This window comes from Lissotriton helveticus, chromosome 2_2, assembly GCF_964261635.1.
Source record: "Lissotriton helveticus chromosome 2_2, aLisHel1.1, whole genome shotgun sequence".
Taxonomy (NCBI): Eukaryota; Metazoa; Chordata; class Amphibia; order Caudata; family Salamandridae; genus Lissotriton; species Lissotriton helveticus.
This window is the reverse complement of record NC_136060.1, coordinates 405,952,655-405,979,423: the sequence shown is the minus strand read 5'-3', so window position 1 is coordinate 405,979,423 and position 26,769 is coordinate 405,952,655. Positions and strand designations below refer to the sequence as shown.

At 44.7% G+C, this 26,769-nt stretch overlaps 1 protein-coding gene across 4 annotated transcripts in view; it reads right to left on the bottom strand.

Annotated features, from left to right (window-relative positions):
• CTBP1 (C-terminal binding protein 1) overlaps positions 1-26,769 on the bottom strand; it is a 1,555,004-nt gene that overhangs the window by 1,443,001 nt on the left and 85,234 nt on the right. Inside the window, exon 1 of one of the 4 annotated variants that reach the window (XM_078678643.1) lies at positions 171-240. The exons of 2 other annotated variants lie outside the window; for them this stretch is intronic. In XM_078678643.1, coding sequence (XP_078534769.1) covers positions 171-225 — 55 coding nt within the window. In that variant the 5' untranslated portion in view covers positions 226-240. Of the gene's footprint in view, positions 1-170; positions 241-26,769 lie in introns of those variants that run through there. One more of the 4 variants, XM_078678644.1, reaches the window with a different exon arrangement.

The following is a 26,769-nucleotide window of genomic DNA, read 5'->3' as shown; positions in this document are numbered from 1 at the left end:
CGTATAAGGCTATGTACATATTTTACATATATATATGTAAATATATAAATACATGTATGTGTATAAGAATACATATATATGTATATTTTTTTAAAACGATATGCCTTTAGTATGAGAATGTACTTTGCAGATAACTATAAAGCATTTATATAGATATGTTTGATACTTACCAGCTAAATACCTACTTTTTAGTTGTAAAGGCATGCGTGGTGAAGGAATACGCATGATAAAGATGTTGGTTGTAAAGTTCTATGCTTAGTAAAGACGTTTCTTGTAAAGGATTGCCTGGTAAAGACAGTCGTTGTAATGACCACGTTAAGGCGTGTGTGGTTCCATCATACAACCAATGGTGCCACCTGGCAGTGCTGGACCGATCTACCTGGGGAAACATTTTTCGGTTTGAGAAGGTACTTCATAAGGTAAAAAATTAGAAGCAAGATGCATTCATCAACATACAAAACCTTGAATCGGCTTAGCCTCTTTCACAACTTCTTCCAAGATGGACACTCAATTCCTTTCACCTACATGGCAGGAATTAATCTTGATTGATGAGATTTGAGTCACCATTTAGGGCATGGCTATTACTGTAATGTTCTGAGTGACCTAACCCGAAAGGTGATACAAGGAGGCGCTAAATGTATGCCCCAAAGTCATTGTACTGGGATGGTCCCCCAAATGCAATTCACTGGAGCCAATGAGCCCAGGAGCGAAGAAAGTCTAGATTGCATGGTACAGATGCTTATAGGAATCTGCACTCTCACATGGGAAGTCAGGCCAAACAATGCAACAAAGTCTACATGTAACGGGGCCTTGGTCCTGGAGAAGCCTTCCGTTCTTAGGTAGTGACTATCTATGCATAGATGGATATAAGATACCATCAGTGTGGAAAACGTGTAATATTTTACTTGGCATATGCTGCTGCCATTTTGGCTGGGGTGTCCATTTAGTTTCCATCATAATTCTCCCGTCCTCTGCGGCTCGTCTTTTTATTGTGCTTGTGTTATCTATTTTAGTTAACTTCCTGACTCAGCTAAAAGCAATGTACGTGCTGTGCGTTTGTAGCTGCCAGTACACCTGTTAACTGTCAATCATTTACTGCTGCCATAAGCATTTCTGCTCCCTCCTCGGACCATGTAGTTATTCAACTGCCCTTGTTTGATGATAACTATTCCTAAAACGTGTTCTTCCTATTTCTGTACACGTGCTTACACTGCACAAAACCTGTATAAAAGGGCACTGGTTTGTGAAGCCAGTGTACTACCTCCTCCAGCACTTAAGAGTGCTGTGTGGACGTGGTCCCACTCATGAGTGATTAATAAACTTGTTATTTATTCCTATTCCAGTGCGGATCTCTACTTTGTTGGTCTTTGAACCTGTGGACAAAAGGGTGATCCTGCACCAGTGTACCCCTAAAAGGGTATATTTCCACATCAGATCCAAGCTCCGGAGCTTCCTCACCTGGGAAAGAAGAATAGGCAGGTTTCAGGGCGCACCAATCAACCCTAGAACAGGGAAACATCAGCACACCAGGAAAGCTAAGGACTTACTGAGAAGAAGGGGGTAGGACCTGCAATGTTGAATAGGGACAGAGCAACAGAAGGACAATAGTGGAGCAGGAATGAGGAGCCATGTAGTAGGGTGAATGTACCTCTTCTTTATGTCCTCTCTCTTTCCCCTTGCTGTTCAGCCTAAGTGTGTGTGGAATGTTGGTTAGGTCATGGAATGTTGAATGCCTGATGTGAGTCAGTTGGTGTCTGCAGGATGAGCAGCTAGGAGGCTGCTCCTGGTGGGGCGTACCTACAGGCCTACTTAGCATCTGTGCTACTTCCTAATACTTATGTAACCTGTGCCTGAATAAAGCCTCTACTTGGAAACACAACCTGGCCTCCTGTGGAATTTCATACTACGACATTTTGGCAATGATCTGGTCTTCAAACCCTGCGTTAATTCAAATTCTATGGATTTACATTTCAAGAAAACTTCCTGCAGCAACTAAGAAACCTACAAAACACTGCAACTACATCAAAGAACTCCAGCTTGATGCATCTACCCGTTACTTCCTGGCAGCCCTTGCCCCACCAGTGACCAAACGACACCGGTCAGCCTCACCTGGGCGTGTCAACATCCACTCAAGCTTGGTGAGTCTTATCCTGATTTTACTTTCCAGCGGGCTTTTCATCGCTACCACTGTGTGATTAGATTACCTACCTAGCCTGGAGCACGGCATACTATTATCAGCCTCTTCAGTTACAATTCAAACAGACGCAGCTGGCTTGATCAACCTGCTGTGTTTCTCTGTATTGTTTTGACCCTGACATCAGGCTTCACCACTTCGCATTCAGCGATGGCAAAATCAGTATTTATTAAAGAGCAACTTGTTCTCCTTGAGTGCCCAACTGGATTTGGAATCACCGCCATCCATTATTATTTATTATTACATATTATTCTTGCTTTAAAATCCTCGTGCTCAAGTTCTAATCGCTCTCCCCAGCGTATGGACTGTGTCTGTCGTATTGGATGTTGGGCATACTGAGTTTTCTACCGGTGATTCTCGTTTAAAGTGAGGATGGCACTGCTTTGAGTCGACACATTTACTCACTGGGAGTCAATTTATCCTGTGTCACACGGTGAGTGTGTGTATTTTCGTACTTTTGTTCCTCAACTTGGATGCTTTACTTGCTCATTGCTGCACCTTGGCAGTTTACCCGTACCCTGTTTTTTTTTTTTTTTTGCCCACTTACCTGTTGGTTATGCCGCCATCTCTTCCTTGTGGCACGCACACAAAGCCCTACACAACCAAGGCCCAAGATACCTCAACAGCCGCCTCAACTTCTACACTCCCACACGCCAGCTTCGATCAACCGACCACGCCCTCGCCGCCGTCCCCCGCATCCGAAGAGCCACCACAGGAGGAAGATCCTTCTCCTACCTCGCCGCCAAGACGTGGAACTCCCTCCCGACCCACCTCCGCCTGACCCAAGACCACCTCGCCTTCAGGAAGCAGCTCAAGACCTGGCTGTTCGAGCAGTAGCGGACCCCCCCTCCCCAAGCACCTTGAGACCCTCCGGGTGAGTAGCGCGCTATATAAATGCCATGATTGATTGATTGATTGATTGTGACGTGCGCTTGCTAGCAATCTTTTGTGCCTGCTTGGACGTTTCGAAGCACGGTGATGCCGTGAACCTCCCCGCACAACGTCGCTGGGCGTGCCGCCATCTTGCGCTTGGAGTGCCTGGAGGTCATAGTTAACTGTGTGCCAACCATGTTACCGCTGCATGTGTTGCACGTTTGCGGCGCGAAGAGGTCTTCTTCCGTTTGTACTGGATTCCTATATTGGAGCGATGAGGTCTTGTGCCGTTCATTTACATGCCTGCTTCTGTGTCCATGGAACTTTACGTCATTTCTCTTCTTTATGTCCCTTCTCCTTCCCCTTGCTGTTCAGCCTAGGTATGTGTGGAATGTTGGTTAGGTCATGGAATGTTGAATGCCTGATGTGAGTCAGTTGGTGTTTGCAGGCTGAGCAGCTAGGAGGCTGCTCCTGGTGGGGCGTATTTACAGGCCCACTTACCATCTTGGCTACTTCCTAATACTTATGAAACCTGTTTCTGAATAAAGCTTCTACTTGGAACCACAACCTGGCCTCCTGTGGACTTTCATACAACGCAAGCCACTAATTAAAATGGAAGGGGAGGGACTTAGAAAGGAAAGGGGTGAGGCCTGGATCTATAAAGATTGAGACTGGCTACGCGCCATCACCCTTCCTTAGCATAGATCCTTCTTTCCAGGTGGAATGGCACTATGGACCACCAGGAATTAAACAGGAATTGGGCTCCTCCTTTGGCTTCTCACTCCTTCAAGGGGGAGAGGGATGCCATTCAAGCACAGGAAAAAAGGAATCCCCAAGGAAGCCCAAGCTCAGAGTAGGAGCGCTATGAACTGGAACTCATAGGCAAGGCTATAGCAACTTCCCCAACTGAGAAAATTAACAGTGATAGCAAAAGAATCATGGCCAGGTGATATGCAATGCAGGGGGTCGAATCTGTGCAAGGACATTAATAAACCTGTTTCTCATAACACACAGCTGCCTCTGGATCAGTCATTGGCCATTCGACGCCATCCCTTCACTGGACTGTGACAAATGTATCCAGACCAACAAGCCATTCAATCCCAGGGTATATAGTTCTATGACACAATTCCCTAAGGGGTTGCTGGCACATGTTGCATTTGAAAGAAGGGGGATCTTCATGTCAGCCACACCCTGAACTAAATGTCTCGCTTCACTGATTGAAGAGGTATTTATTGCTGTGCCCAATGTACAGTATCTTGTATTTATCACTTCATTCGTCATAAAATATGTAAAATCGGACTATTCCCACAATGAGGGGTACGCTTACACTACTTCCACTTCACGTGGTTCTTCTGAAGGTGGCAGATTAAGTGTGGGCATGCATTAGGTGGTTTTTCACCAGGCAAAACATGCTAAACAACTAAGTCATTTGCTGAAAACTAGCAGTGGTGGTCTGCATATGGCTTAAAAAAAAACATTGTGCCATATTCGTAGAAAAAAACGTAGTAAAATACATGGGACCATCTGATCTGACAAGGGTTATAGTGTAGGAGCTGTTTCCAGTTCCAGTCAATCGGTCCAAGAAAAACCCAAAAAACAGACCTGGCATGCAAACTAATGCGTGCTACCAATTGTGCACATCCCTGGACTAACAACCCTGAAATGGGTAGGAAGTAGCATGGAAGTAATTCTCCTTGGCTAAAGCATTGTACTCAAATCACCAACAGTAAGTAGATGCCACCCTGCTTAGGTCTTTCAAGATAACAGGTTTCCAGTAACGGCTTAGAGATGACAGCCATGGAAATAGAACTATTGTTTTTTCTATGAACTAACATTTGATAACATGGGTGCTCGTTTGCTGAGTTTGGTGCTTTGTGTCTGTCTCGTTTTCCCTGCTACATTTCCAGACTGAAGGTGAACTTTGCACAGGGGATTTGTCCGCCCGCCTCCCGCCGCCTTACTCCAGGAACCAACGCGGAGTCGGGCCGCCGAGAGGAGCGTGGGTGGCCAAAAAGACTACAACCCCCAGGAGCCCTAGCGGCACCCACAGTCAGAATATCGCGCCGGGTGGCGATTAAAAAGAGCGTCATCCCGGTTGAGCGGGTGCTCGTTTGCCGAGTTTGGTGCTTTGTGTCTGTCCCGTTTTCCCTGCTACATTTCCAGACTGAAGGTGAACTTTGCACAGGGGATTTGTCCGCCCGCCTCCCGCCGCCTTACTCCAGGAACCAACGCGGAGTCGGGCCGCCGAGAGGAGCGTGGGTGGCCAAAAAGACTACAACCCCCAGCTGCCCTAGCGGCACCCACAGTCAGAATATCGCCCTAGCGGCACCCACAGTCAGAATATCGCGCCGGGTGGCGATTAAAAAGAGCGTCATCCCGGTTGAGCGGGTGCTCGTTTGCGGAGTTTGGTGCTTTGTGTCTGTCCCGTTTTCCCTGCTACATTTCCAGACTGAAGGTGAACTTTGCACAGGGGATTTTGTCCGCCCGCCTCCCGCCGCCTTACTCCAGGAACCAACGCGGAGTCGGGCCGCCGAGAGGAGCGTGGGTGGCCAAAAAGACTACAACCCCCAGCTGCCCTAGCGGCACCCACAGTCAGAATATCGCGCCGTGTGGCGATTAAAAAGAGCGTCATCCCCGTCTCGCGGGACGCCGGGCGAAGCCCGGGCAAAGGGCGGGCCCTCTTAGGCCCTCAGAGGCCGAAGTAGGCTGGGCTGGGCCCATTCATTTTTATTTTCATTTTAATAATTGTTCGTTTGATTACATTGTTTGTTTCCTCGTGTCTGGCATAGACATTGACTCTTTGTTGGTCAGTTTCAGCTCCATTACAGTTATTTTATTTATTAATTAGTTTGTATTAAGGATTGTACTGGATTTCTCCCTATTTTAAATAAAATCATGACAGCTAAAAAGCTTTGTTCAGGGAGACTTTTGGTAGGAAGGTATTGTGCAAAAACCAAATCCAACCCACTGCGAAACAAGGAAGTTCAAAACCTGCATCTAAAGGGCCAGTGTCAACTATTCCAATTATGGGAAAAGCCCAAAGATAAGAACAAGACTACGGATATTGGTGTAGTGTGTTCCCTTGTGGGGTCACATTGGAGGGTCAGCTTATGGAAAATAAATTAGCCAAGAGCTCACTGGTTTGTGAGGAAATTAATCCGACACAATTTACTGCTTCCCTTTATGCTAAGTCGCCCGCTCCCAGAGCTGAGTGTGTGCAGCAGCATAATATTCCTACAATGCCTGGGATCAACTTGATACAAGAACTAGCAGGAGGTTCCCACCAAAGGGAAGTAGGTAATGAGGACTCTCAAATGCTAGATATTGATTTGGAGCTCTGTGGGCGGTACTTAGTAGATGGATCTTTGAAGCTATTTGAGGCCATGAAGACCCCGCTTGTCTCCATTCCTTCAGGTCTCCAACTTTATAGTAGTACCCCTTCTGTTAAATCCCAAGATATTTCCTCCCAGTCCAACATCTCAAAAAGCCCTGAGCTGAATATATCAGGCATTCATCCAACTTCCTTCCCCTGCCCAGAGAGACTTGATAAACCTATCTCCGAGTCCTTGATCGCTTTAGAACATCTGCTGTCCTCTATACTACTGTTATTAGGTAAAATTGTGGGCAGTTTTGATTGTGTTCTGGAAACAGTTACCCAGATATTGAAGGTCCTTTTAAATAATTCTTTGGAAAGGTTACCCAGTTTAGATCCTCAAGATGGTTTGCTAGGGCCCAAATCCTGTGGTGATATCTCTCCAGGAACTAAGCCCTTGGACTCTCCTCATAATTCAGCCCAGAATACCCCGGCTGTTACCGTTAGAAACGAGCTACTATCAGCCCCTAAATCTTCTGCATACAATTGTATTGCGGACTTGGTTCTTGAAGTTGTAGAAGAAACTGGCGAACTAGCTGATTTAAATTCTGTTAAAGAGTTTTTTCCTATTTTTGTCCAAGAGACTAAGGCGAAGGGGGAAAAAGTAAAAATGGAAAAGCCAAAAAAGAGTAGAGGGAAAAAAGAGGAAACCTATCCGCAGAATTAGAAAAAAAGAGGCAGAGACAAATAATTTTTGATGATCTTCAAGACTCGCATGTTAAGAGTGATGATAATAATTCTTTGCCGGTTACTGTTGGGACTGAAGATGGAAATCCGAAGCAGGGCTCCAATATCCAAATAGACGATGTTCCAGCTCCCCCCTTTGAGTACAACGACATCATCTCCAGTTGTACGAATCCCAATTTAGGAAGCCCTAATATTGGATTGGGGAGGTCAACGAATCCTTTTCTGATAGTGAAGATGATAAAACCTGCTCCTAGTGTAGCATCTGCCCTTAATCCAACGGCTCCCTCTTTTTTTGCCTTGGTAGAAGGTGCAGTATGCTCCAAAAAATCCTCGGTAAATCCAATAGAGGATAGTATAGACACGCTGACGTTAGATTTCCTCCCTCTCTTTGATCCTGACTTAATACTGAATAGATCTTTGCTTCTTAAGTGCTTCAAAGAGATGGAGAGTCTGAAGCTAATCCAATCTAATGCAGGGATGTGGAATTCCTATAGCCCGACGCCCAGGACATATTGTTTGGGGTCAAGGGCAACAAGTTTTAATGTGCATTTTGTCCTTCGGACAAGTAGGCCCAACCCTCAGCAGCACAAACCCTTTGGCTGCCAGTTTGCAGTAGCACATTAAGGGCCAGGTAAGGGCACAGCCTGAAGTCAGGTTATTTGTGTGCCTATGTTAATGCTGTTCAAAATTGTATTAATGGTTCATTAATTGAAAGCCTTTATTATTAGGGTGAGCGCTCTAAGTAAATGTAAGTTCTGACTGCACGACTGACAGTGGTTACAGTATAAAAATGTGTACTCACGGTTGCAAAGTTTAGCAATATGAGGCTATGCACAATGCTCCCAGAATGCGCTTTGATTAGATGCAAATATTTGCAGAAGCTTGAGAGCAAGATTGACTCTTTGCTTTCAATATAAAATGTTCCTAAAAAAATGAAAGTAGGAAAAAAATAAATGTTGCTAAACTACTGTGAAATTTCAGGTGCTGTTTCTTTGCAGCATCATTTAGTAAAATGTGTTGATGCATGCTAGTATTTCGCAAAAATATTCATATTGGAAAATCAGTGTAACCAGTTTCAATAAGATTATGAGAAACATAAAAATAAACCAGCATTGGCAAAGCCAGTAGGTCTGAAATTAGTGTCAGCTTTTTAATTTTGCCAATACGTGACTTGTTTTGGCATGGTTTTTGTAAAGCCTTCTTGATGTGAGAGCTGCCGGGCCCTCACCATTATAACAAACATTGGCAAAAGCACAAAACAAAATTGGTCTAAAAAGCACACACTGTCACATTAGTTACTGTCACTGAACAAAACTACTTTGTGTGCCAATATACTCCGTGTGAAAGAGTTAATGCCGTCACTCACAGTGAAGCCAGCAGATACAGAGAGAGGTAGAGAGAATTTTAATAAACACAAAAGGTTGTGGTTAACGCCAGACCAAATTAGGGGCCCTATTATTAAAGAAAGTCTCAAAGTGCACCCTTGGCATATGTCCTTGCATTAAGTGCAGCTTTATGGCGTTCGTGAATTTACAAGAATTTATAGAAGTAGGGCAAGATATGTACTCCTGGAAAATGTGTGAACTGCAGTTTATCATGACCAAATATGCATGTGTCGATTTGCTCATGCGAAAACCCGAGTGTTTGCAAGATCATTTTCCCATCAACCACTTTTTTCCCAACTCTGGAAGAAGGTTTACGTCTGCCATTGTCAGGAGTAAATTTCCAACATTTCTCAGTATTGGAAAAGATTAGAGAAGAGTTGTTGAAAACCCTTAGAACATGCAAGTTAGTAGATTTACACAGACTTAAAGGGCATTCCAACCCTGGAACCATTGCTTATCACTACCTTCAGTCCCAGTATGTAGATCTGCAGAAACGTGGCAACATAAATGCATTGCCAGCATTCATGAACCACTATGGTATGAGAACTGGCATAATCAGAGAGGCTACATAAGCTCTTATATAATGAGATTGCTGCCATAATTTGTCGCCGAACCACATGGCACCAAAGGGACAAGTGGATTTTGTTAAAGGACAAGTAGATTTATGAAGCAACTTGCCTCATGGACAAGTAGATATTTTAATAAATTCCACACCCCTGTAATGACAATGATTTGGTCTCAATTTTGAGAGTTGAGGCAGGATCATGCCTCAGGGTAAGGTTCTACTCCAAACTTATTGTGAACCTCATTCTGAGGCAGGCTGAGAGTTTTCAGAGTCGTGGGATCGACATAATGCCTCTCTTCTCCAACTGTAGAGATGACTCCTCTGATAGGAGGTCTTTGGGCTCGGGACAAGCCGGTCCTCCTATCATTTTTGAGGACTTAAAGATCTGCATTTCTAAATCTAAACCTCTAGTGACACATATAATTCCTCCCTCTTTATCCCTAAATGGTAATAGAGTAAAAGGATAGTCAGCAATGGAATTGGTTACCTGGTGCTTTATCAGGTAAATCAACTGACAACCCTAAACTATTTTCTCATCTTTAGCAACAGCTTAAAAATTATCTCATGGAATGCTGCTGGAATCAATAACAGTCCCGAAAAGATGCAGTATCTTTATTCCTTGAAGGCTAGTGTGATCTGTATTCAAGAGACGTGGTGTGTGGACAAAATGATTATGGGGAGGGATTATTTCATCCTAGAAGGAGGGGCTGTCCCCTCTAAGAGGGGACACGCTAAAGAGGGAATTGCATGCCTGCTATCTAATCGGATAAAGTGGAATTATTCTCAACACTTAGATCCTAGCAACCTTTTTCAGGCTGTGACACTATTTAGTTTTGACAATGTGGAAAAGAAAAACCCCCTGGTAATAATAAATGCTTATATCCCCCCCGGTGACTGTTTTAATGGAGTATTAAAACAAGTCTTTGTTTTTATTAAACAAATTAAGGATACAGTTCCCTCCCCCCCATGTAATTTTATTGGGTGATCTCAACTGCAAAGTCTCAAATTTAAGCTTGGATCTATTTAGAAACAAGCTTAAAGAGGAATATTTTCAGATTCCACAAGCTCTTTTCCCAGTTAAAATTAGAACAAATAAGAGAGGGAAATTGCTCCTGAAAGAACTGTCCGAAACAGAGGGTATTATAGCAAACGGAAGGCTTCCTTCCGATACACCAGCACACTTTACGCATAAATCCAATCAAAGTGAGTCGATCTTGGATTATATAATCATTGAATATTGCTTCTTTTATCTTCTGAGAGATCTGGTGGTCTCTCAGACTTTATTCAGTGACCATAAGGTGATTGCTATAACCCTCTCTATATATCCGCCTTATGCTGACCCTTGGTCCCTCAATGGTGATCTGGTCAACTTTAGTAATAAAACTGGAAGATGTTTTTGGAACTCAAAAGCCATGAAGGGCCTGGAACATATCCTGGATAAAACACTAAAGATCTTCATAATTGGCTAGGGGCCGAATTAATTTCTTTTGAGGATTTTATGAAGGAGGTCACTCTAGCCGCAAGAAAATCCAATCTAACCACAAAAAAGTCCATGCTCCCCAGATCGGTCATCCTCTTAAATAAGGAAATAAATAAACTGGTGAGGGAACAATATTTGTCCAGATCCCCTAAAGATACCGCAAAATAGTCCTCTTAAAAAGGAGACGCAGGGCCAAGATTAAAATAAAAAAAAGAAAAAGAGGATTCTTTATGGATCAATCTGCGAGAGGCCGTAGTAAACGGTCACGCAAGATTATTCTGGTCTCTAATCGGGGAGGGTTGTGGAACAAGAGTCAGTCCCCGTCCAATCCCCATATCTGAGCAAATCTGGGGCAATTACATTGCTAATTTGGTAAACATCACTTACAACGAAACTTTTACAACGCACTACCATTACAACGCGGTCATTACAACGCAAACTATTACAACGCATTGCGCTGGGGGGCGCTCTAGGATAGGGAATAGGTTAATTTACTATCCAATAACCTTCCCTAGTGTCCACGGGGACTGGAGTTGGCATAGTAAATTAAACTATTCACTATCCAACACCCAAAAGCGCTATGCGTTGTAATGGTATGCGATGTAAAAACCACGTTGTAATAGCCTGCGTTGTAACGTCATACATCCGCTAATTTATATGCTAGTACAGGGCCGGTGGCCAAGTATGGGGGATTCTGTAATGATAGTGATTTTCTAATAGATTTCCCTTCTGAAAAAACTATCGAACTGGCCATAAAGGAACTGCGCCTTTCTGGTGCAATGGGGCCTGATAAGCTCCCAATATCCGTCCTGAAACAGGACTCAGTCGCCTGGAGCAAAATTCTTTTCCTCATATTTAGATTTTGTTTCTTGAGTAAATCTGTCCCCTCGTCCTGGAAAGGGAGCATATTGGTGCCATTGTTTAAGAAAGGCGATAGGAATTAACCCAAGAATTACCACCAAATCGCCCTGCTCGACGCAATTGGTAAAGTCTTCTCTAAATGCCTCCTATACTCGATTAACGACTGGGTTGATAGGAATCACATATTACCTTTAGAACAGACAGGCTTCCGCAAGGGACATGGCACTTTGGACAACCTTACCGCACTTCAGATAATTTCTGATAAATATGTAAGGGTTCGTGGGGGAAGAGTCTTTGCGGCGTTTATAGATTTCTCCACAGCGTTCAACAAAGTGGATCGGCCGTTGCTGTGGAGAAAATTAGCTGCTCTAGGCATGCCTCCTCTCCTGTTAGATTTGGTTAAGGCTCTCCACTCAGATACATGGTGCCAAGTCCTTCAAGGAGGGGAAAGGGGGTTATCCCAAGTCATTCCTTCCATCAACGGACTAAAGCAGGGTTGTCTTTTGGCTCCTCTGCTTTTTTCCCTATACATTTCAGATCTCCCTATGTCTTTATCTGCTTGTGATGGTATTGCACCATCATTGGGGGGAACTCCAATTTCCTGTTTGCTATATGCGTACTATAGCCTTATATTGGACTTAACGCCCAAAGGGTTAAATAATCGTCTGTACGCTCTGCACCTTTTTGCTGAATTCCATTACTTAAAGATAAATGCAGCTAAAAGTAAAATTATGTGTATCTCAGGGAGGAAAAAAACAAAATACGAGAACTTTGGTTGGTCAGTAGGAGGTCATAAGCTGGAGGTGGTTAAGTCTTAGGTCTTCCTGGGGAAAATAATATCTGATAACCTAAGTGACAAGGCCCACATTGATAATAATACCCGGAAGGCCCTGTCTCAGGGTAAAAGCTTGAGTGCATTATACTCTGCCACAGGGAGAAGACATTTCTCTTACCTGCTAGAGGTTTTTAGGGCGAAAATCCCATCATCCCTTTTGTATGGAATTGAAATAGTCGATCTAGGGCAATGGGGTTTATTACACGTTGCAGAAGGTAAAATTCTACGGTTTTTAGCCTCTATTAACACCGCCTGCACAGTGGCATCCCTGAGACTTGAGTTCGGCATCCGTAGTAGTTGGGTGCAGGGCTTAGCAGGGCTAGTGCATTGGGTTGCCAGTCTGGCCAGAGGGGAAGTGGGGACTTTGAGACACTTAATGAAGTCGGAATTGCTGGGCACTTTAAGGGAGTTCTCCTTAATTGTAAAGAATTTTAGAAGGGCTGTCGCACTTCTACAATTGGAGGAGAGTACTCTTTTCACTCTGTCTGCCGTTCAGTTAAAATCACTTTTGAAACAGGCCTCGTGGGATCTCAGTTTTAGGTTGGACAGGGAATCCATTCTTGTAAAGAAGGGAGTATCCCCTCTTACTGATACTTGCGTATTAAAACACATGCAACCCTATGTCGCCTGGAACCTATCCCATGGCATACGGCGGTTTTGGCTTCTCCTGAGGCAGGATCTACTCCCTTTAAATAATCTTATGGCTAGGTGGTATGGTTGTTCTGCAATTTGTAATTTGTTTACCCAAGACTGTATACATGTTCTCTTTATATGTCCTGTACTTCGTTTATTTCGTCGTAAGTGGCTAAGACAAATATGCTTGAAATTAAATATTCTTACTGCCAATTCCTTCTTACATGCTTTATATAATCCTCCCAATGAAATGTTCTGTTTTAGTATTTTTAACTTTTTTAAAATGTTTTTTAGATATTTATTAGAGGGTTTTTATTAACTGTGTTGTGCTGATTATTTTGTACTTTGGTAAAATTAGTAAATGTCTTTTGCATTTGAACGAGTACTTTGTATTATGTATCTTTTTATGTGGACCTCTTTGGAGTCCCAAAACATAATAAACAAATCAATCAAATCAATCTAACATTTGATAACAACGATTTGTAATTAATTCCCAAGAGCAACAAAAAAAACAGAAGAGTGTTCTGACAGGGAGTTAGGCAGCAACCCTATAACTGACCGGCAGCAAAAATATGAAACTTGCAGCCTCCCCAGTTATACAATTACATTTTTTTTCAAATAAGATTGTTTATTTTTAATAGTGTCGTGTGAACCAGTGTGGGATGGAGAAATGGCTTTACATCATGATAGGTTTTCACACTTTCAATTGTTCTGTGTGTCCTAATATGTATGCTCCATCTCTATACAGTTTTGCAAGAGTCCTTTGAAACATCCCCAAAGTACAATCAGCGTGACCAGAAACTCATCTTTGTATAGGGGCCACGACTGCGTCACCTGCATCACACGGTTCAAACTGCTGCTCCTGCCGATAGGTGATGAGAGAGACGATGGAAGTGGACTTGGCATTCGATTAGCCCCACAAGCAGAAACGCGATAATGAGCGTGGATTAACATTCTTCGACTCAGCAACAATGTCATGGGGATTACACTGCCCCAGGACGGCAGCGTTTTAACACTATGCTGTAACTGCACCACAAACGAGAACTTTTTATATACACCCTGGAGCTTACAGTTGTGGAGTCTTCATGAAAAAGCAGTCAGCACGATGCTCTTTAAAACATTTTTTTTTCAAAAGGTGGTTCTATTTAAGAAACCTTATTCGCCCTCTCTGAGCCAGAGGGCTGCGGTTCAGAGGAAATCAGTGTAGCTTGATAATAAGTGTCAGTGTGCCCTGTTTTAGCAGGAAAAATGCAAAAACAACAGTTGATGAAATGCAAAAACAACAGTTGATGGACAGAAAGCAGAAAAATGTCATACATTCACCCCAGTACAGAGATCTGGGCCTAAATCCATCGTTTTGTTGCTAACCATGCCATTCCAGTTTGAACCCAGCCATATGCAAATCAGTCTTGGCCCTGTGCCCCATGGGAACAGTCCAGCCCGAACTGCCAAGCCAGGTCCTCCCTGGACTGGAAACAAGCATCTTAGGACCGGTTTCAGGCTTTCAGCCCTCTTCAGCCAGGATAGCTTGATTCCAGTGGCATGGAGAGCACGGGACTCACGTCTGAGCATACCCGTCCCACTCGGGGTGACAAACGCAAAAACAACAGTTGATGGACAGAATGCAGAACAATGTCATACATTCACCTCAATATAGAGATCTGGGCCTCAATCCATCGTATTTTTGCTCACCATGCCATTCCAGTTTGAACCCAGCCATATGCAAATCAGTATTGACCCTGTGCCCCATGGGAACAGTCCAGCCCGAACTGTGTGCTCTCCACACCACTGGAGTCAAGCTATCCTGGCTGATGACAGCTGATAGCCAGAAACCGGTCCTAGGATGCTTGATTCTGGTCCAGGGAAGACATGGCTTGGCAGTTCGGGCTGGACTGTTCCCATGAGGCACAGGGTCAAGACTGATTTGCATATGGCCATGTCTGAACTGCGGTGGTGTGGAGTGCAAAAAACGATGGATTTAGGGCCAGATCTCTATACTCGGGTGAATGTATGACATTGTTCTGCATTCTGTCCAACAACTGTTATTTTTGCATCTGTTTTAGCAGGACGGCACATTTAAGCCAGAGGCAACTGTAAACCTCTCCGTTTGTTACAGGAAGAAATCACTAAGAGGAGGTGGGTAAATGAGGGGGTCTTTGAGTTGTTAAGTAAAGCAATAGGATGGAAGACATGATTTAATTTCAAATCTGCCGTTTCAAAGGTAAACAGCCTTTACAAGGATGTCTTTACAACACAACCTCTAATATAAATATAAATAGAGATATTTCTATTTATAAAATAACAGTAAGGCTTATTTTAGGGGTGGTAAGGGTAATTTAGGGTTTACGGGTGGGTAGTGGTAAAGGGTGTTAAGGGTAATTTTAGGGATCATGGGTGGTAAGGATCATATTAGGGGTGGGTAGTGCTGAAGGGTGGTAAAGGTGATTTTAGGGTAATAGGGTGGTTAGTGGTAAAACAATTTTAGGGTTATGGTGTGAGTATTAGTAAAGGAAGGTTAGGAATGAATTAAAATGGAGGGGGATGGCTTTGGGTGTTCACCCCAAAAAAAGAAAAAAAAAACTAGAGGGTTTTTACTTACCTTAAATATACTTACCATGCGTGGTAAAGGCATCGGTGTCGTAAAGACATGAATGGTAATTTGTGTGTGGTAATGGTATGTGTTGCAACATCATAGAACCCTCTTCAAAGAGCGTCACGAGAACAGATGTTAGGGGAGGAATCAAAAGATGGGCTAGGAACAGAATATAGGGATCCACATAGTATGTCACGTTTATTGTGTGTTTGACAACTACATTGCCTTAGCACTACCTCAAAGTGGTTAGGGTTAGCAATCTTTGGCTTATTATCTATTGCCAAGTTTTAAAAATGATTTAATCGCAGGTCAAAGATGGGATCACAGTGCTCATGCTTTAACCCACCCACTTCCTCTCTAAACTGTCCGAACCAAGGAAGGCACCGATTCTTGGCACGGACTGGCTATGTGCAGCGTGGTAACACTAGCAGCGGCTCCTCCGCTAAGGCAAAGGAGCATCGTCTCCCCATTGGTCTGTGAGCAGTTCAAAAAGAAAAAGAAAATGATAACACAATGTTATTATCATAGTTATTTTGCGCACTGGCTCAGTTCTAGGTGCAGGGCATGGCTGGGCTGCCCAGAGCATGGGGAGGAGTGGTGGGCACCCTCTTAAGTCTGCATGACGGGTCTTGAGCAAGCCAAACAGTCATGCACACTTAGCATGTTCTCCACCCAGCTGTACTGCACAGCCTTGGTGGAGAATATGTACCACGGAGCTCAGACCAATCACGACGCTGCTGTCATACTGGTGACAGTAGTATGGCGATGGGCTAGGGGAGTCTGCGAGCATGTGTGCTTCCTATTTCTGGAGCCAGTTGACCAACGAGGACAGATAGGCATCGGCCCGGCCCGCCTGCAGGTAAGTAATTCCCCTATTCCTCCACTCCCCCCCACCCGGTTTAGTAGCAGCCGCCACTGGTTAGCACCTGCCTGTGACATGCCAAGGGTCAGCTCACGTGCTGGAAAAAGTGACCCAAGTATATGATCCATAAAACAGCATGAGTGCTGCCCTCTACGAACCTCTCCTTGTGTATGTAACAGTTATTTGGAACAGACTCCATGACTCCTGTCAAACAAGTATTTGGCATAGGTCGCGCCTTTGGGACCTTATAAGTGTTTAGCCATGATGTTGTTGTACCAAGGATATTGTGCTGGATAACTAAACACTTGTAAGGTCCCAAAGGTGAGACCTATTGGCTATGCCAATGCTTGTTTTTCATACGATTCGGGTACACAGACCATCAATGCAAATATATGGAAAGATAGGGCTCCATACTGAGCTAAAAGAGTGGCCAAACTTTGGTAGATATGCCCTTCTATTAATCAATTAGAAAGTTGCAATTTTTAACCATATTCTACTCTAGAAACCGAGGCAACAGATCAGGCCAATGAAAAAGGACACTACCTCTTTAGCACTAATTTAAGAGATTTTGACTCTTCCCTACTTTCTAATGTAGTGCATTTGCCTATGCATCACTTGCTTAGCTAACCACTTCATCATCAGGAGCAGAAATGCCTCTCTCTTCTATTGGCATGTGTGTCAAATTAATTACTTCAAGAACAATGAAGTCTAATGCTATCTGTTTTCCCATAGTATGGAAAGCAGTTGTGCAAGTGATCACAGCTTGGGGGGCAGATATGTACTATTGGTCATGACCACTCTTTGCAGTGCTGTCCAATGCATGGGGTTGCTCCTATGCAAGACCCTCCATTGTTTGGTACCACCTCAGGTATAGTGCTATGGACAATCTTTTTGATCCAAGTAGGCAGAGATCGGAATCCTGCTCCAATGTGAGTGGGATGATTCACCACTGGCAAAACCATCCTGAGACAAACATACCTTTGCCTTGGTTTCTGCCTTGGATTCTCCCTTGGTTTCTCCTGAAGCACACGTGTGATGCGTAGTACCAACTAATGTTTGCTTGTTTCTCTGCCATATGCTGATAGCAAAGTTTAGTTATTCCCACTAGTGAGATAAAACTATCTCAGACAGCTGTTCTAAAAATTGTGATAAAGATAAAGCCTATGTGCAGTTAACACAATCAAGTTATATAAGTCTACACACTAACCTTTGAGAGTAAAAAAATGAATACATGTTGATTGAGCACTGGAGGCATACATGAACTGGAAGAAATGTACACACACATATCTGGTCAATTGAGGTCATTGCTGGAAGTTGGGCCAGTTGTTCAGATAAGGGCATGAGTTGCGTTCAAGCCTAAATGGAATTAGTTAGCAAGTGAGAGGGGTATCCTGCCTTAATTGCACGAAAGGTACGTCTCTATGTCCTGGACGTGATGGACAAAAATCCCGGAGGTAGGTGTTCTGTCATGGGCGTCACTTCATTTGACCCCAATGACAGAACAGAAGGTGCATCAAATGTCAAAATGGAATACTAATTCTACCACAGAAAGTGCACACAAGATGATGCCTACTTGACACATAATTTAGCAAATTACATCGCATAATGTGGGCCTCCATTGCCTCATAATGTCAATGGCCTGCATAGAGGGCATTAAAACCTCACGTAAGCAAACAGAAAATATCACAAATAAGCAACGCGAATGTATGGCACCCATAAAGTACCGAAGGAGGCAATATAAGGGAACACTATTGCAAATGAAACAAGCAAAGAAAATAAAGCGGCCCTCCGAAGTGCATGCTTAAGTGCCAGGTCTCCCAAAATTAATGCAGCCCAGGAGATCGGGTCACACCAATTAAACAATACTGCAAAAATCGTAAAGCTGTTACTCGTGAAAGCCTTTCAAGTGGCCATCGAACTGTAATTTTATTTTGAAAAATGAATATAGGTTTGGTGTTATTTTTTGTTTACGCCTAACCAAAATTACAATATTACTGGGGAGAAGTGAGGAGTTGGCCTAACGGCTAGGGAGCACGACCTCGGACCTGGGGATCGTGGTTCGAGTCTCGGTAACTACGCCAAACATCCTGTGATTCTGGCAAATCACTGTTCTCCCCGTGCCTAACAAAAACAAGTCAATGTTATCTGGAAATAAAAATTAGGTTACCCCTCTGGCCTTGAGCTTTAACTTTCCTACTGCCTACAATGGCACGGATGATTTCTTCAATAAAATAATCAAAACACCCTGAGCTATCACGGTTCAGTTCGGGGTTATGTACAGTAATATTAGCCTTTAATGTGGGGACTGAATACATAGAGGAGAAATGAGTAACCCAACCTCTAGCGAAAGTAGCGTTTTAATAATCCGATCACTAGATTAAACCAGGGAGGTGTCGTTTTTGCAGGTAGACGACACTGAGCATCCGAATACAGCATTAATGAGTAAAAGACTTTGTGAATCGTACTCAGAGAAATTAGAGAAAGTTCTTCTGTTTACAAGCAAAGTATGGAGAGGTAATTGTTAGTGTAGGCTGATGTGTTTTAAGCCTGGCCCTTAATTACACTGGCCATGCCCCTTTGAGAGGTCCCCTTATATTTTTTCATCCTACTTAAAGTCCTGCTCCTGAGGGTATTCATACTTAAGGTATGATTTAGTGAACTTGGATTGCCCCAGAGATAGGGAAAAGCAGTGCTTAGTCAGTTAATATTGTGTATGGTTAGGGTCACCCTGATTCTGTTACAGACTATGTCGGTTGACAAAAAGTGCCATGGGAAAAACAATTAAAACTGTGTTGCTGTAAGGGCGAATGTAATTTACCAAATCGTTTTGTAGTCTGCGGAAGGAACGGGAGCAAAACAGAGAGCAAAAAGTCTAATATGGTCCTTACCCTATAATTAACAGTAAGTAATTGTACAGGTGTACAGTGACTTATGGCGATCTAACCTGTAGGCGCAAAGAACAAACGAAAAGTGCTGCGAGATGGAGAAGAAAGGCGTGCAAAACTAAACTTGAAAATATAATGTTGTCAGAGAGATTGTAAATGCTAATGCGTCCTGTCTGCGTGGATGTATGACGTTACAACGCATACTTTTACAACGCCTACCTTTACCACGCAATTTTTACAACGCAGGATCCATTACAACGAAGTACCATTACAACGCATGTATTTACAACGCAGATACCTTTACAACGCATACCATTACAACGTAAGTATTGGTAAGTTTATAATATTTTTTTAAATGTAAATTAATTAAAATTAATATAATTAATTTTATTTAATTAAATTAAATTACATTAATTAATTTAATGTAATTTAAAATTTATTGTACTTAATTTTTACCCTGTACCCCTTTACCCAAAAAACCCAAAACTGACCCTGAACCCTAAAAATACCCCTTTACCCAAAAACCCAAAACTGACCCTGAACCCTAAAAATACCCCTTTACCCAAAAACCCAAAACTGACCATGAACCCTAAAAATACCCCTTTACCCAAAAAACCCAAAACTGACCTGAACCCTAAAAATACCCCTTTACCCAAAAACCCAAAACTGACCCTGAACCCTAAAAATACCCCTTTACCCAAAAACCCAAAACTGACCCTGAACCCTAAAAAATACCCCTTTACCCAAAAACCCAAAACTGACCCTGAACCCTAAAAATACCCCTTTACCCAAAAACCCAAAACTGACCCTGAACCCTAAAAATACCCCTTTACCCAAAAAACCCAAAACTGACCCTGAACCCTAAAAATACCCCTTTACCCAAAAACCCAAAACTGACCCTGAACCCTAAAAATACCCCTTTACCCAAAAACTCAAACTTATAATATTTTTGATAAAATTATATACTTACCAATACTTGCGTTGTAATGGTATGCGTTGTAAAGGTACCTGCGTTGTAAATACATGCGTTGTAATGGTACTTCGTTGTAATGGATCCTGCGTTGTAAAAGTTGCGTGGTAAAGGTTGTATACGTGTCTGCGTGAGTGCTTTCTTTACAGAAGTGCTTCCGAATGTCGTGAAAATGGAATTATTTAAAACAGTTGACATTAAAATTAAAACCGGGAAATAGTGGTGGCCGGGCGGCCTTCCTGTAAGGATGATTGGTGTAGTGCACCCTTGAGATTTTGGTGTGCGATTAAGTTAGCCCAGAGTGGGCCCGAGAAAGACTTCCTGTCCTGGTTTGTATCTATCCAAGATACGGAAACGGTCTCTGCTGTTGTATTTATAAAGTAGTGAACACGTCTCATGGTGCATATAAATAATAATGTCTACGATCAAACGTGTCTCGTGCCAGAAATGAGGGGTCTGGCATGGTATGAAAGAAGTCATATTGGAGACAAAGGGAGTTGCTGCGTGTGAAAGTCATGTTGGAGACGGGGATTGGGCGAGGCAGGGGCCATGCTTGAGACCGAGGGGTTGTATGAGTGAAGCATGCACCATGACCAGTGGTCGAAGTGGGAAGAAAAAGTAGGGGAACTGTGGGTGGAGAATCAGGGGGCAGGAATAACCGAAGATTGAATCAGTGGGCGGAGTCAGGGGCGTGGCTATCAATAGCAAAACATACACATTTTTTAGTACGTTAAGCATTTCACTGACCAGTTACAGCTTATAACGTTATTTAATTAAAATATTAAAACAACTAGCATCCCGTCCCGACATTGTGCGGGTATGAATTGCTGCCGGCCAGTAGTATATTGTTTTGTAGGATTTCTTTTTGATAGCATTTCTTATCTGTGACAGGCCTGTGAAACGCTCCGATTCACAGTGCACTGCTGATGCACTTAAGAGTGCGCGTTCACTAGTGTGTGAACTCGAGTTTCCCTGCTTTATTTTTCCTTGCAATATTATATAGTGCGAACTCGACAACATGGCATGAGCACAAGTTACATTACAGAAGAACATATTCATTTGTGGTAGGCACGGGGAGACAAAGCTATTTGCCTGAAATCACAGGATGTTGAGCTGATGCCGAGATTCGAACGTAGCTCACCAGCTCTAAAGTTCGCAATTCTAGAACTTGTGGCTGGAGGTGTGTCTAAAAGTGTATGTCGGTGCTGGCCATCAATGAGAGAGACCTGTGCATTTTTCAAATCGGTGGTGAAAAAATATGAGTATGTTGCTGGAGATGTGGGCCACCGTGCCACCAATGTACTTACCGGGGGAGGGTAAACACCCATTATTCTGCAACTTTCTTTCCGCATACCGTCACTCCGCATACTTTCATTACGAAAGTACCATGACTCCGTAATGCCATTATAATGCATGGCATTAAATTTATATGCTTTTACCACGCATACATTTACAACGAAATTCGTTGTAAATGCATGAATGGTAAAAGCAAATTTGTTTTAATGTTTGGTAAGGTAAGTATGGGTATAGGGGTATATGTTTTGGGGTACTGAGGTATACGTTTTGGGGTGTTTGGGTATTTTAAGGGTTTAGATATAGTTTTGGGGTATGGGGTACAGGGGTAGTTTTAGGGTTTAGGGATAGGTATGGGTTTTGGGGTACAGTGGTATTTTTAGGGTTCAGGGCTAGGTTTGGGTTTTGGGGTACAGGGGTATTTTAAGGGTTCAGGGCTAGGTTTGAGTTTTGGGGTGCAGGGGTATTTTTAAAGTTCAGGGCTAGGTTTGGGTTTTGGGGTACAGGGGTATTTTAGGGTTCAGGGCTAGGTTTGGGTTTTGGGGTACAGGGGTATTTTAAGGGTTCAGGGCTAGGTTTGGGTTTTAGGGTACAGGGTTATTTTTATGGTTCAGGGCTAGGTTTGGGTTTTGGGGTACAGGGGTATTTTAGGGTTCAGGGGTAGGTTTGGGTTTTGGGGTACAGGGGTATTTTTAGGGTTCAGGGGTAGATTTGGGTTTTGAGGTACAGGGGTATTTATAGGGTTCAGGGCTAGGTTTGAGTTTTGGGGTGCAGGGGTATTTTTAGAGTTCAGGGCTAGGTTTGGGTTTTGGGGTACAGGGGTATTTTTAGGGTTTAGGGATAGGTTTGGGTTTTGGGGTACATTTAAAGGGTTAAGATGGGTTAGTGCTTAAGGTTGTTGGGGTATTTTAAGGAGTACGGGTGAGTTATGATTATGGGGTGCAGGGGTATTTAAAGGGAGCAGGGTGGACACCCGGAGTTGGAATGTACAGAACCTGGGAAGAAAAAAACAATGAAATATTGGGCACAACGCTCGCTTTTTTTTCCCCGTAATCCCGCGCTCCGCACATGCCCACGCCCCCAGCACACGATATGAGACATGGCATGAAGGGCGGAACGTACCACATGCCCCCAGCGTTTGTCACGCCCCCAGCACACGCCCACATCACAACACAGACACACCCACAAGGGAATACTTTGCTGGCACGGTTCTTTCACCTTTTAAATGTATATGGTGGGCGTCTGCATAGCCTATGTCCTTCTGCTGCAACTGCCCTTTCCAACGCTGTATTGGGTATTGTGATTGGTGCTGTGGTTCCTGAGATTACCCGCCTCAAAGGTTTGGGCTCTCTCTTTATTATATTAGTATAGATGGATAAACATGTTTATTTGAGGTTTAATTCAGGAAAAAGCAAACACTCATAGGGAATACATGTTTATGTAAAGCGTGTGAAATATAACCAGGAACAACATGTTACCTTAATGCTTTTACTCTCATTGTTCAGAAATCCATAATTATTTTTGTCTCAAACATTGAGGTTATGAATACAGGGCTCCTCCTGTACACATGTGTTAAGCAGGACTCAGAAGAGAAAGGGACTCTTCAGGAGAATCTAGACTCACGGAAACCCACAAAGACTCCTTCATATTCATGTCAGCCAGCTAGCTGCTCAATCATAATATAGCAAAAAGAACAACTGTGCAGAACAATATCATACATTCACCCCAGTACAGAGTTGTGGGCCTAAATCTATTGTTTCTTTGTCCACCATGCCATTCCAGTTTGGAGCCAGCCATATGCAAATCAGTCTTGATCCTGCACCCAATGGGAACAGTCCAGCCCAAACTACCAGGCCAGGTCCTCCCAGGACTGGGAACAAGCATCCTAGGACCGGTTTCGGGCTTTCATCCCTCATCAGCCAGAATAGCTTAATTCCAGTGGCATGGAGAGCACGGGACTCATGTCTGAGCATACCCGTCCCACTCGGGGTGACAAATGCAAAAAGAACAATTGATGGACAGAATGCAGAACAAGGTCATACATTCACCCCAGTACCAAGATCTAGGCCTAAATACATTGTTTTTTTGTTCACCATGCCATTCCAGTTTGGACCCAGCCGTATGCAAATCAGTCTTGATCCTGCGCCCAATGTGAACAGTCCAGCCCGAACTGCCAGGCCATATGTATTCAAGTGTCCTTTCATTCGGGAAGTGAACACAAAGCAGTACCCACTGAACTATGCACATAACATATTTCTCTTTGATATGCATGGTACATGTTCTTTGCAGCAGGCATATTACCCCTCTACGCTACCTTATATGTGTAAAACAGCCACTAGACAAAACATGCTCCCATCTCTCTCCAGCAGGTACATTGATCACCAAAGTTATCTTGGCACTTGTATTGTCGACCAAAACCTGCTGAATATACAAAGAACTTTGCAGTGTTTTTAAAACTCCTGCACTTGTACAAAACCGGTCCCCCCAAACTAAACTGACCCCCTACCCTTCCAGTCGCCCTGGGGAAACGTCTGCTCCTGCCCTTTCACTGCTCCTGTCCAGTCAGTACTCCTGCTCATGCTCGATCAACACTCCTGCTTCGTCAATTCCCCTGCTCCCTCCCTTCTCCTGGCCCGTCACTGCTCCTGGCCCGTCACTGCTCCTGCCCCGTTCACTGCTCCTGCCCCGTTCACTGCTCCTGCCCCGTTCACTGCTCCTGCCCCGTTCACTGCTCCTGCCCCGTTCACTGCTCCTGCCCCGTTCACTGCTCCTGCCCCGTTCACTGCTCCTGCCCCGTTCACTGCTCCTGCTCATCACCTCTCCTGCCTGTCATATCACCTGCCCGTCACTTCTTGTGCCCGGTCACCTCTCCTTCCACATCGCCTCTCCAGCCCGTCACTGCTCCTACCCTGTTCGCCTCTCCAGCCCGTCACTGCTCCTACCCTGTTCACCGCTCCCGCCCCTGTTCACCGCTCCCGCCCCTGTTCACCGCTCTAGCTGATGCCCCGTCACTTCTCCTGCCCCGTCACTTCTCCTGCCCAGTTACCTTTCCTTCCCAGTCGCCTCGCCTTCCCAGTCGCCTCGCCTTCCCAGTCGCTGCTCCTGGCCCATCACATTTCCTACCGCGTCACATTTCCTGTCCGGTCAGTGCTCTAGCCCCATCACCATCACCTCTCCTGTTCCATCACCATCACCTCTCCTGTTCCATCACCATGACCTCTCCTGTTCCATCACCATCACTTCTCCTGCCCCGTTCACTTCTCCTGCCCCATTCGCTGCCCTTATCCATTCGCTGCCCTTATCCATTCGCTGCCCTTATCCATTCGCTGCCCTTATCCATTCGCTGCCCTTATCCATTCACTGCCCTTATCCATTCACTGCCCTTATCCATTCACTGCCCTTATCCATTCACTGCCCTTATCCATTCACTGCGCTTATCCATTCACTGCGCTTATCCATTCACTGCGCTTATCCATTCACTGCGCTTATCCATTCACTGCCCCTATCCATTCACTGCTCCTGCCGGATACCGCTCCTGCCCATGCCTAATCACCGCTCCTGCCCCTTCACTTCTCCTGCCCCGTCACCTCTCCTTTCCTGTCACGTCACCGCTCCCGACACGTCACCGCTCCCGACACGTCACCGCTCCCGACACGTCACCGCTCCCGACACGTCACCGCTCCCGACACGTCACCGCTCCCGACACGTCACCGCTCCCGACACGTCACCGCTCCCGACACGTCACCGCTCCCGACACGTCACCGCTCCCGACACGTCACTGCTCCTGACACGTCAACTCTCCTGCCCCATCACTTCTCCTATCCGTTACCTCTCCTGCCCGTCACCTCTCCTGACAGTCACCTCTCCTGACAGTCACCTCTCCTGACAGTCACCTCTCCTGACAGTCACCTCTCCTGACAGTCACCTCTCCTGACAGTCACCTCTCCTGACAGTCACCTCTCCTGACAGTCACCTCTCCTGACAGTCACCTCTCCTGACAGTCACCTCTCCTGACCGTCACCTCTCCTGACCGTCACCTCTCCTGCCCGTCACCTCTCCTGCCCGTCACCTCTCCTGCCCGTCACCTCTCCTGCCCGTCACCTCTTCTGCCCGTCACCTCTTCTGCCCGTCACCTCTTCTGCCCGTCACCTCTCCTGCCCGTCACCTCTCCTGCCCGTCACCTCTCCTGCCCGTCATCTCTCCTGCCCGTCATCTCTCCTGCCCGTCATCTCTCCTGCCCGTCATCTCTCCTGCCTGCCACTTCTCCTGCCCGGTCACCTCTCCTGCCCCAGTACCTCTCCATTCCTGACGTTTCTTCTGTCTGGTCGGTCACTTCTCCTGCCCAGTTCACTCTGTGTATAACATTGACAAATTACACAAGGTGTCAAATTGCCCACAGTACTCTGTTTGGGGAAAGCTCCTTTGTAATCACCAACTCCGATCTCACTGGCACTTGATATGCTAAAGGCAGGGGGCGGGCGCATTGTCATTCGAAAGGGAATAATCTGCCTCAATCGGAATGACAATGGGCCTGCCCTCGGTCTGTGCGAGCTCATGGAGTGGCTGCTGCAGCCTCTGGAGTTCAACAGAGAAGGGCGAGCAGCCCCTGGAAGCTGAATGAAAAAAGTTATCCTTTTAACTAGGACTATTCTTGCCGTCCCGGGATGCTTTTTTGAAAGTAAGAATTAGGGGAACGGATTGAAATAATTTTTAGAAGTAGGGGCACGCCATGCCCTTCCGTCCCAGCCCTCTTCTACCACTGATCATGACACAGGAATTCGCCAGGTGCGGCATCGGTCATGAGTGAAGGGCTGGCTGTGGCAGGAGTCATGGCACAGGAGCTGGCTGGGTGTGGCAAAAGTCAGGACAGAGGGGCTATTTGATATTGGAAGACGTGATGAGAGAGGGGAGGTCGGGTGTGGCACGAGTCATGAGAGGGGCTGTGGTGTGGCAGGTGCAATGAAACAGAGGGGCTATCTGTGCGTGGCAGAAGTCATGAAAGAGGGCAGGCATGGTCATAGCTGCCAAGGTTTTAAATTGCTTATGTGTGACATTTTACAATTTCAATATAATTATGAGTGACATTCAACGACAATGGGTGACATTTTCTCGCGACTAAAATCAAGCGTCAAAGTCCCTGGAAACAGACAATTATCAAAATGTTCTCCCATTTGTTCAACGAGAAACTCTAAGGAACTCTGTTGCAGGTGCTTTTAAACCTATTATTTATAAATACACAGCACCCTTCAAAACCTCACCTCTGCGACAGGTGGGTTGAAC